The sequence below is a fragment of the Phyllobates terribilis genome, unplaced genomic scaffold, assembly GCF_046119375.1.
Source record: "Phyllobates terribilis strain yellow unplaced genomic scaffold, ASM4611937v1 Scaffold_6478__1_contigs__length_44242, whole genome shotgun sequence".
Lineage (NCBI taxonomy): Eukaryota > Metazoa > Chordata > Amphibia > Anura > Dendrobatidae > Phyllobates > Phyllobates terribilis.
The window spans coordinates 28,307-39,738 of NW_027369221.1; the positions used below are offsets into that span (position 1 = coordinate 28,307).

Consider the following 11,432-nt stretch of genomic DNA (forward strand, 5'->3'; position numbering starts at 1 on the left):
GAAGAAAGGGGTTACGGATTTTGTGTTAGACAAAAACGATCAAATGGGGTATGAGTTGTTTCCCCAGCCATACACTCCTCCCCCGGTGGGTACTTTCATAGATGATGGTGAGGACCCCCTGGAGGCCTGGGATGTTCGAGCTTTTAATCTTAATGGTGGAGTAGTCCCTGAAAAAGCCCATTTCCTTCCTAATCCTGCCGCCGTTTTCTTCGCGTTGCCACCTCCTTCTCCGAACCATTCTGGGTGAATATCCTTTGATTGTAATATCTGTTTGTTATTTGTTTGTACATTTGAAGTTTGTATTTTGCTTTGTTCGGACTTACTACATGCTACCCCCTTGCTTTTTCATGTAGTTTACACGAAATAGTAAGAATAGATTTTTGCTAATGAACTGTTTTACCTTCTGCAATATAATGTCTACTTCCTTAAATATGACCGTACAACTTTTGAAAATAATAAATGCGATAATTGGTAGTATGGTTCATCTTGTATCCGTTCTCTCGCGTTCTATGTTTTCTTCTCCTTAAGCTCTCCGCCCCATCCTGAACAAATAGTACACTGTGACCAACGTCCCTGGTGGGTTCTTTTAAGAAACTATGTAGACCTACCTGGTCTACTTTTAGAGTGGTGCCACCAGGAGCTTCGCGTTGTACATTTCTCTTTTGCCTTCGGGATTCCTGCGTGATATAAGGGTGAGTACGCGTACAATTAGTGGTTTTCTCTTTGTGGACCGTGAGTTTTACCTGTTTGCTCGAGCTTTCTTGCTTGTGAGCTTTTTTCCTCTGCAGACAATAATTTCTCTTTTCCTGTACGCGATGTTTCAGTTGGTAAAGTCTTTGCGAGATTTATGTACTATCTTTTTCTGAGGAGAAAAGGAGAGTAGTGTGAGTTACCACTTTCTTCTTTTTCGGCAGTGTTGCTCCTATTGGAGGCTTTTGCTTCATTCTCCTGAAGGCTTATTTGATCAATGCTCCTGGGCCAGGGAGGCTTACTTGGCGTAGCTCCATTTAACTGGAGGCTTATACGGCTTTAGAGTGCTTCGTGCAACGAAGGCTTGTTATTCTGAGAACAATAATAAAAAAAGTTTGTTATTTCATCTTGATTTATCGAGTTGCAATATGCATCTTTTTTACCATAGAAGGTACGTCGTACATCAAAGTTAGCGTAAACTACGTGCCAGGGTTAGTTTATTCCTCTGTGTGACGGAGTTTTACTCAATTTCTGGTAATGACTGTATAGTTAGTACTGTGGTTATGTGAAAGTTTATAGCTGAATGTACTAAGCTTGAGAGTATACCTGATGGGTGAGGCTTCAAGGATAATACCTTTGTAACCGCATCACGTTCCAAGAGTTCGTGATGCGGTTACCGGTAAAGTCCTTCAGCCTATATGCTCCTGGGGCGACTTCGTCATCCATAATGTAGGGCCCCTCCCATCTTGGGTCTAATTTGCCACCCTCAATTTTGCGCAGAACGGGGTCACCCTTCGCGAAACCTCTTGCTTTGATAGACTTGTTATAATACTTGGCGACCCCGACTTTGTAATTAGCGGCCGGAATGGAAGCCATAACCCTGATTTGCCCACGTAGTTGGAGTTCCATCTGCATCTTCTCATCGTTTGTGATGTTATCGAAGTGTAGCATTTTGTCGTTAGGAAAAAGATGTTCCACCGGGACAACCGCCTCTATCCCATATGCCAACGCGAACGGAGTCTCGCCCGTTTCCTTTATTCAGGTGTTACGGTTTGCCCATAAGACTAGCGGGAGTACTTCTGCCCATTTTCCACGTGCGCCGTCTAATTGTTTTTTCAAATCGGTGACGATGCTTTTGTTTGCGGCCTCCACTTGACCGTTGCAATGGGGATGTGCAACCGACGTGAATTTAAGACGGATGCCAAGGTCGTCGCACCAATGCACGAGCTTTGGAGTGTTGAACTGCGGCCCTCTATCTGTGATTATATCATGTGGTAACCCATAACGGAAAATGACATTCTGCCAGAGGAACTTTTCACATTAGCCACGGTTGTGCTCACGAGTGGCATGGCCTCGATCCACTTCGTGAAGTAATGTATTGACACAATGATGAATTCTAGCTGACCCGGCGCATTTGGCGAGAAAGGGCCCAATAAATCCAAACCCCACATCGCGAAGGGGCAAGGACCGGCCATGATCTGCATCTCTACCCCCGGTTGATGGGATGCTGGGGCGTGACGCTGACATGCTTGACACTCGCGTGAGTATTTAAGGGCGTCTTTTCTCATTGTTAACCAGTAGTGCCCTTGGCGCAAGGCCTTGTATACTAGCGCTCTCCACCCGGCATGTGCTCCGCATAGACCGGCGTGCAGTTCTATGATCATGTTTTTTCCATCTTCTACTGAGAGGCATCGTAACTCCCGGCTCATGAACCCCCATTTGTATAATTCTCCCTGGTTGATGTAGAAACGTGTTGCATGTACTTCTAGTTTGCGTTTTTCGCCAGGGTTTTCTGGGACGATACCGTCAGCTAGGTATTTCATGATAGGACTTCACCAATCGTCAACAGCCATGTCTATGGCCATCATCTCGAACAGCTGCCTTATGGCTCTTTCATCACTTCGCCGAGTCCATATGGGTTTAGAATCTTTGCTTTCCTCTTTCAGCCTTAACCTGGATGCTATCTTTGCGAGATTATCAGCTTCTTCGTTCTTATCGTGAGGGATGACCGTGAGCAGGAATTGCTTGAACGGAGAACGGAGGATCCCCGCCCTCGCGAGATATTTTGGTAAGCTACCGGTTTTGGCTTCATATACCCCCTGCATTTGTTGCACTATTACCTCAGAATCGCAAAAATATTCCACCCTTTCCACTGAGTTTTCTAACGCGATTTCCATCCCCTCTATCAGTGCTTCGTATTCAGCTTCATTATTGGTCGCGGCAAAGTTCAGATTGATTGCATGCTTGTGGATTACTCCTTCTGGCGAGATGAGGGATATGCCTTCCCCCACACCCTTTTGCATTCACAGCCCCGTCTATGTATAACTTCCATGTCTTTTCATCGGTCGCACAGATAGCTTCGTGAAAACTGGTCTCGACTATGAAATCTGCCAATGCTTGTGCTTTGATGGCAGGCATGGGTCTGTATTTGATGTCGAACTCGGACAGCTTGATCACCCACTTCGTGAGCCGTCCGGAAGTCGTTGGCCTGTGAAGGAGAGTGTGCAAGGGGAGGTTAGTCAATACCCGGACAGTGTGGGCGTGGAAGTATGGCCTTAGTCTGCGCGCCGCTACGACCAACGCGAAGATAGCCTTCTCGACCGGGGCATAGTGCTCTTCAGTTGTGAGCAGTGCTTTGCTTACAAAATAGACGGGTTTCTGAGTTTCGCGAGCTAACACCGCGCTTACTGCCCTTTCACTTGTTGATATGTACAACTGTAGATTCTCACCTGGTATAGGGGAAGATAGCGTTGGCAGCTGGGTGAGGTGTTCTTTAAGCTTCGCGAACGCCTCTGTACATTCATCTGTCCAGCAAAAGTTTTTTGGTCTCCTCAGCACATCAAAAAATGGTAAGATCCGTTCGGCAAGTTTCGCGCAGAACCTTCCCAAGTAATTCACGGATTCGACGAATCTTTGAACCTCATTGATGTTTCTTGGCGGCTCCATGTCCAGGACTGTTTTGACCTTCGTGGGGTTAACATCAATCCCCCGATTACTAATCTGAAAACCCAAGAACTTTCCCTCTGTCATCTCGAAGACGCATTTCTCGGGATTCAAGCTCATTCCATACTTACGTAGAGTATCAAAAACTTCTTCTAGATTGCGTGCATGGTCTTACTGCTTTTTTCTATTCACAACAATATCGTCTACGTACTCCTCTACTGTCCTTCCCATCATTCCTCTGAAAATCTTGTCCACAAGGCGTTGGAAGGTTGCCCCCGCATTCTTCAGCCCGAATGGCATCACCTTATAACAAAAAGTTCCCTTGTCCTTGATGAAGGCAGTGTGTTCGGCGTTGATGGGATTCATGGGTACCTGGTTATACCCTGAGTACGCGTCCAGGAAACTTAAAGCCTCATGTCCAGCAGTGGAGTCAACAAGCTGGTCTATAGCAGGCAACGGGTAACTGTCTTTTGGGCATGCCTTGTTTAGATCTGTGAAGTCTACGCACAAGCGCCATTTACCGATATCATTCTTTGGCACCATTACTACATTGGCGAGCCACTTCAGATACTGAACGGACTCTACAAACCCTGCCTTGATGAGCTTCGCCAACTCCGCTCCTGCGGCCACGTTCTTCGGCCCTGCTTGTTTCCTTTTACGTTGCCTCTTCGGCACTGAGTCCGGATGGATTGCCAGAGAGTGGCTCATTACCTCGGGCGGAATTCCCTTGAGATCACGAGGGGTCCAGGCAAAGACATCTCGCAAACCGGATAACAGCTTCACAATTTCTCCTGTAACCGAAGGTTACAAACCTCTTCCAATAGACAACTTCTCGTGCTCTGATTCGAATGGTGCGATGGTGTCCCTCGGGAGGGGCGCTGGGCTTTTGCATGGAGAGTCTAAAAATTCCGGAATCCGCGGATCTAACTTTGCTTCCTCATCGTCTTTGGGAGAGCTTATGAACACTTGGCTGGTATGAACTACCTTCTGCTTACCCTTTTCTACCGAGTGATAGCAAGTCTGACTCTCTTCTTAATTCCCGTGCGTCGTTTCGATGCCACAAACTGTTGGGAACATCACACAAAAATGACTGATCGAAACGGTTGCTTCAAATCTGGTCAGCGAATCGCGGCCAATAATAGCGTTATACGAGGATGTCATGGGGATGACAAGGAAATCCACGGAACACTGCCTTCGCGGACCCTCTTCGTCTCGGAGAATCATTTCTAGCGTGATCATGCCGGATGCCTTCACTGAATCACATGTAAAACCTATAGGCTACAAGATTACATTGCGTTGGCCTCAGTTGGCTTTTATCTATGCCCAACTTCTGGAAGGCGTCCCAGTACAAAATATCAGTTGCGTTGCCCGTGTCTACCATTACCCTCTTCACGATCTTTGTACCGAGTTGTATGTGAATCACAAGCGGATCTACACTTTGCGTGGCCCATTCATTTACTTCTTTTTTGCTGAATGTCAACTCGATACGGTTCCCTCTTCTCTTCTTTTACGAGCATTAAAGGCGTTCCCGATAAGAAGGTGGTATTGGATGCTCTCCGCTACTCAGTCCTACTCGCAAGCCTAGGGGTATGCCTTCCTGAAATCGTACCCATGAACCCGTCAGGCTAAGGAAAATTCTGGGTTTCGTTGCGCAGCCATTACGCTCCGATCCTCCATATCTGCCTCTCGTCTGATGAAGCGGCATTCTGAGGAATCGTGTTTCGTGGTGTTGTGCCTCTCCCGCCATCCTGGTTGCCGCTCCATCGCCCTCTTCCCCCTCTGGTTACCTCCCTGGGTGACATTATCCATAAGGTTTTGGCTCTGAAACTCCCTTGCTAATCCGTAGGCTGAGCAACGCCTGCTCGCGTATCATACTCATTCTTCTTTGGTCTATTCTGATCGAGGTGCCTCTTCGGACCCCAGTATTAGTTACCTCTATGACTCTGCCTACGCGAACTCTGGCCTGTTATCATCTCCCCTTGGATCTGTTCGTAGGCTCTTTCCAACATCCCCTCATACTTGATCCCCTTTTTCCTGCTCATCCGCTCCTTGAACTCGGTACCGTTGCACAATCCGCGAAGGAATGCATAGCGAGTTGTGTCGTCTTTAAAGTCAGTAGCCTGAATAACCACGGCCGTGAACCTCGCCACATAGTCAGCTAGGGGCTCGTCCGGGCCATGTTGGATACCTGTTGTGTGCTGCATTACAACTTCTTCCCTTCGCGAGGCGCTGAAATGGCTGAGGAACCTGCTTTATAGGCTCGCAAAGCTGTTTATGGTCCCCTTGGGGAGGCTTAGAATCCATCTCAGAGCTGCTCCAGATAAAGTTTTTGGGAAACCCTTGCACATTGTCGCATCGTCGGCGTTGCTCGCGAGCATAGCGTATCGGTACCGGCTGGCATGTTTAGTAGGATCCTCCTTACCCGTGTAGTCTTTCATCGATGGGTATTTGAAGTCATTGCGTACAACCGTACGCGTTATGTGCTCCGCGAAGATTGTAGGCGCTTCACGAGGTTGCCTTGGAGCATAAAGAGAGTAGTGGTTGTGAGGGAAACGAGGTGGGCCATTGGCGTACATTGGTGTTCTTGCGTAAAGCTCTTGGTATGGCTGTTCATGAGATGGTTGGTACTGAGGTGGAAATCGTGGCTGCTCCTGGCTGCACCTGTGCTCTGGATTGTGTGGGTTGTGTTCATAATAGTTGTACGTATCCATGTACATACCATGAGAGTAATAGTCGGAGGGGGTGCTCTCGCCCGTGCCTTTGTCGCAGCGGGATCCCTCTAAGGAGCGAACATGGTTCTCCATGTATTCTCTCCAGTCTTGGAATTCTTCAAATTCCTCTTGGAAGACCCACGCTTACTTGAGACGCGGATTAACGGGTGACCGCTCTTCGTGGGCGTTGTTACTCGAAAGGCCTTCTAGTCTTACCATCGCAAAAATATCGTCTTAGCTTCGTGAGAGAGCTCCCATAGACGGCACCAGTGTTGGAGCCTGGGAATCTTTGTGTAGTCAACACTCTACGCGAGGGCTTGAGATTGTTTGAGGATGGATGGAAACTGCTCTTCGTGAAGTTGAGGATGATCTTCGTGTGGTACTGGGCTTCGTGCTGTAATGATCTTTGTGTGGTAATGGGCTTGGTGTTGTAATGATCTTCGTGTGGTAATGGGCTTCGTGTTGCAATGATCTCCGTGTACCTGCGTATCAAACCCAGAGGAGGGAGGCCTCTGGATTTGACTCTCCGACGCTCAAGTTAGATTTCCTTCGTGAAAGATGGCTATACGAATTAAAATAATATTAATTGCGTGAGGAAGGGAGAAGAAAAGGGAAAGTGTTCGCGAAGATGTAATTGCGATAGTACTGAGTGTGAGTGTATACGAAGTAAGAAGAGAAAGCTCTCGATTTACTATAAATGGCAATGATGAATAGTGATCAGTCGCTTTCACCTTCTAAACCTCTATTTATAGGTTGGTGTCATTACTGGGCCTTGGACTTTTTCCTTGTTGGGTCGAGCTCTTTCACATCTTAATGGACCTTGATAAAGGGGATCCAGCAGTTATCTCACCGCCTAAAGTCTTATTTGTTGATTGATCTCGCCTAGTCATTGATCGACTAATCTGTCTCATTTTAAGATCGCAAAGGCTATCTATCGCATCATATTTTTGCTAACCCTCGCACACGAAAACGTGACGCTGGAAGCATGCTACAGCATGACGCTTGAAGTTGGAAGCTGCGTGACGGCAGAGGCTGACAAGAACGTCACGAAGAACCAAGCACAAGACGTGACGTCGTATGGAAGGCTCCGGTGTCGTGACGAGGAGTGCGGGGTATAACGTGACGGCATATTTAACAAGGAGCGTGACGATATGGCCTTTTATTGATAGGAGGTGTTTTTGATGTTCGTAAGTATTTTTATTAGTTCTAAATGGTTATTTAAGCCTTTTTATGCTATTTTTGACAAGAAAATCACATTAAATGGTTGTGTTAGGCTCTTTAGGTCTGTAAGGGTGTTCGGCAAGATGAAAACGTACTTGTAATGAATGAAAGGTGTGTGTTAGGTGGTTTTAACAATGTTGTGTGATATCTAATGAACTATCCTTGAGATCTTGTGACATTAAGTGGCACTTGAATTCATCCCCGTACTAATGTTTACTTTGTAGTCAATTTTGTATAGACTTTTAGGCGGTTTTCACATTGGTATGTTATGTCTTGGAGTCACCTATTTCATTTTTGAAATTCATAGTTGTTTACAGCTGTATTACACCTACAACGGATAAAGCTGGTTACAACACACATATAGCTGTATAGCATAATGCCTATTCCTCAACTCTACCTCAGAACCCTTTTCCACAACCCCTATAAAAGAGTGATTTCTATGTAGTTGTTTCCACACCTACAAGATCCACAAAATCCATTCCACATTCATCAATCAATCTATTTAGCAGATGGCTTCTTCATCATCTTCATCAGCCACATCAAACAAAGTATGTCATTGCGGTTTCCTTTTAGTTCAACAAACCGTGGAGGGCCGGTGGAACTTTGGTAGAAGGTTTTGGGGGTGTCCAGAATTTGGCACATATGATGTGAACAAGCCAAATAACGAAGGAGGTTGCAATTTTACAGAATGGATCTATCCACCGTTCTGTAAGAGAGCCCAAGAGGTTATCGATGAACTGTGGAAAGAGAGAAATGAGCTAACTCATCAGAACGAAGGTCTTATAAGGTTTAATTTCAAGGCTAAAGAAGATATCAAGTATTTGGATAAAGTTAGAGCGGTCAGAGACGTAAGCCATCTTAGAAAACCTAAGACAGATCCTAACCCATGATTTTTGTTTTGTTTTATGAAACTTTGCAGGGAACAGGCGACATTGTCATGGGAGAGATATCGAAAGCAGAATCGCCTTATTTAGAAAGAATGCAATGCTATTTGAAGAATTTTGTATTTAGTAATTGCAAGAAGAATCGCGTCACCTAGAAACAATGTAATCTTGTAACAGCTAGTGTCCTCATGTTCTTAATATTTTGTAGTTTAATGGTAAGAAAGTATCAAGTTGAAAGCATTGCTACTAGTTGTACATCAACAAAATATCCCAACAAGGCACAACTTTAATGTGTACAAGAAAATAGTTCAACAATACATAAATTAAATGTCAACAAGAAGTCCATGAAGACACAACTTCATGGTGAACAAGAAAATAACCCCTTAAATGGGCCATGTATGTCAAATTTTGTTATAGCCCAATGTCTTGGTCGTCACGTCCGGAGTGACATAAAACGTGACGTCTAGTGTGACCCAGATCGTCATGTTTGGGGTGGTGGTTATCGTCACGCACCGCAAGCTACTCTAAAAAGCCAGAAATAGGCTGTCGTATCAAGCCCATGCCTCTGTTTTCATGTCTCCATGGCTCAAGACTGCAATGACATGACCCGAAACCTGCTTCTTTGACCAATTCTCATCCACAAATGAGCTTAATGTTCTCCTATTTAAACCCCTACAACTCACCATCTTCATTCACCAATCCATTTACAACATTTCTCTGCTTTCTAACAAAAAATGAAGAAGTTTTTCTTATCAAAGTTTAAGAAAATGAGTATTGAGAGAGTAAAACATGAAGAGGGTGATGAATGTAGTCATTATGAGCATGATGAACGCATGGATCGAGGGCTGGATCCAAACACATCATATTTATCGGGAGATTACAACAATGAGATTAGTTAGCATATATGTTTACCCTTGTAGAGTTCCAGTAGTCTTGATTAAGCCCTATGGTGTGGTATGTTGCATTATGTCATAGTAATATGATTTATTTATTCATTTTGTTTCCATAAGTTTACAACAATCTGGTAGTTAGCATATGATTTATTTCATCATTTAATCCCTACGGTTAGTTAGCATATATGTCTACCTATTTTGTGTTGCATGAAACTTTATAATATGTTATGTTGCACCTTGTTACCTTATGTTGCTCAAGCTGATTCACATTTAGATAGCCTTGAGCTCACAGTTGGTATATCTTTTGTTCTAATGTAAAGATTGCACAAGACACATACGACAATGACTCATCGTTCTACCATGGGGAGCAAATTTCTTCTCAACCCTATGTTCCTGATTCATATGAAAGCCTAGATCGAATACAGGTCCCAACCATGTACTGTGACGGCCTACAACCTCAAGTGCCCTACTCAGACTACACAAGTGTGCCACAGAGACCTGTAGTTTCCTTCCTCGATTGTCCAATCCCCAAATTCAGTCTTGGCTTCACGGATGACCAAGATAGCCCCCCCAGGATGAGTTGTCCGGCAAGCTTCCCAAGCCAGAGTGGTACGAAACGAGGTACATCTTCAACCTGTTGCACTACAAGGTTTCATCACCGGCCTTCAACCGACTAATGGACGAGTATAAGAACGGCTAGTTCATGAACCCGAAGGCGTACTACAAATGCGTCAACATGACCAAGGATGGTCTCCCCTGCTACCACGTGATTGGAACTTATGTGCACTCCGGGAAGGCGTTACCAGAGGAGGAGATTCATAAATTTTGGAGAACACTTTCCATATCGGATGTGCCAGATGTCATCGATGATGAGAAGATAAAGAGGAAGGTAAACAAGTCGTTGATGGACGGCTTTGCAGGAGAGGAGTTCGACAAGTTGACCGTGGATGTTCAGTTGAAGGCGGTAATAATGTTGTACAAGTTAATGCGCCCAGAAGAGACGAAGCTTGATGAGCCCGCAAACTTCAAACACAAGGGCAGGCCTGTGGGTGCACTTAACAAGAGACTACCCTGTGCGTGGGAGAGCTCCGAAGTTGACAAAGACGAGTCACCACAGAAGAAGCAGAAGGCTGTTTCTCAACCTACTAAAGCGCCAAGGCTGCTTCTCAATAAAAAATATCACAAGGTGTGGCCACAGTGTATGGGATAGTACATACAAGGTTGGTACAAGACCGTCTCTGACGGAAACTGTGGATATAGATCCATCGCTGTTGGGATAGGTATGGGCGAAGGTTCCTGGCCCCAGATAAGGGAAGCCATGGTGAGGACGGTTGAAACCAACTGGGAGGCCCAAAGCAGGCTGGTATTTTCATCAACCACTAAGCAAGAGATGTTTGTTATATTCCCTGTAGATGCATATTTTACTACTTCGTTGTGTTTTAACCGGACTCCTCCTCTCGATATCTATTTGTTCCACACAGGTTATCATCCACCCGAACTCGCCCCTCTCACCACTGAACATGTTGTGGAGCCATAATCATGAACCATCAGCCTATCAAATACTTGTGCCCCTTGTTCCACGGTTAGGAGCCTATCAGTTTGATGCGGCCGATAGGCATACACAATCTAGACGAGGAAGAAAACAGCGTAGTTCTCATGCAGACGTCGGTGACTACGATGTTGTTTGACAATTTACTATTAAGTCCATGTAATAATAAGTTCGTTGTTGTTATGATTTCAACATTGTATTTGTCGCACTTTCTTCTCAATCAATGCATGACATCGTAACCCACACTTATCAAAACCAAGTCCCACGATAACCCAGACAAACACTGGATCCAGTCCAACAGAAAAGACTTCTAAACTAAATGAAGCCCGTTTAGAAAGAACAAAGCCCAAGGTCACAGATGGGCTACCAATTATGCCATGATTTGAAAGGATGCCAACTATCTGCCATTGGATTCCAAAAATAAAAATCACCCATACTGATGTGACATCGCACTGCGGTTCACATCATCCTTTTCAGCATAGGACCCGGGCATATGTCTCCTCGAATCTAGAGAAATAATGTAGAATGTGGGTGTGAGCTG

At 45.2% G+C, this 11,432-nt stretch overlaps 1 protein-coding gene across 1 annotated transcript; it reads right to left on the bottom strand.

The window, feature by feature from the left end:
- Nucleotides 1–2,522: 2,522 nt before the first annotated feature.
- LOC141251017 (14.7 kDa ribonuclease H-like protein) lies at nt 2,523–2,993 on the bottom strand. Its single transcript, XM_073670185.1, has one exon. It carries the CDS (start codon nt 2,991–2,993, stop codon nt 2,523–2,525), a length of 471 nt encoding a protein of 156 aa, XP_073526286.1.
- Between the last annotated feature and the right edge of the window lie 8,439 nt (nt 2,994–11,432).

Coding starts and splice junctions, on each gene's coding strand:
- LOC141251017 (XM_073670185.1), bottom strand. CDS start 2,993: ATGCAAAAGGGTGTGGGGGAAGGCATATCCCTCATCTCGCCAGAAGGA.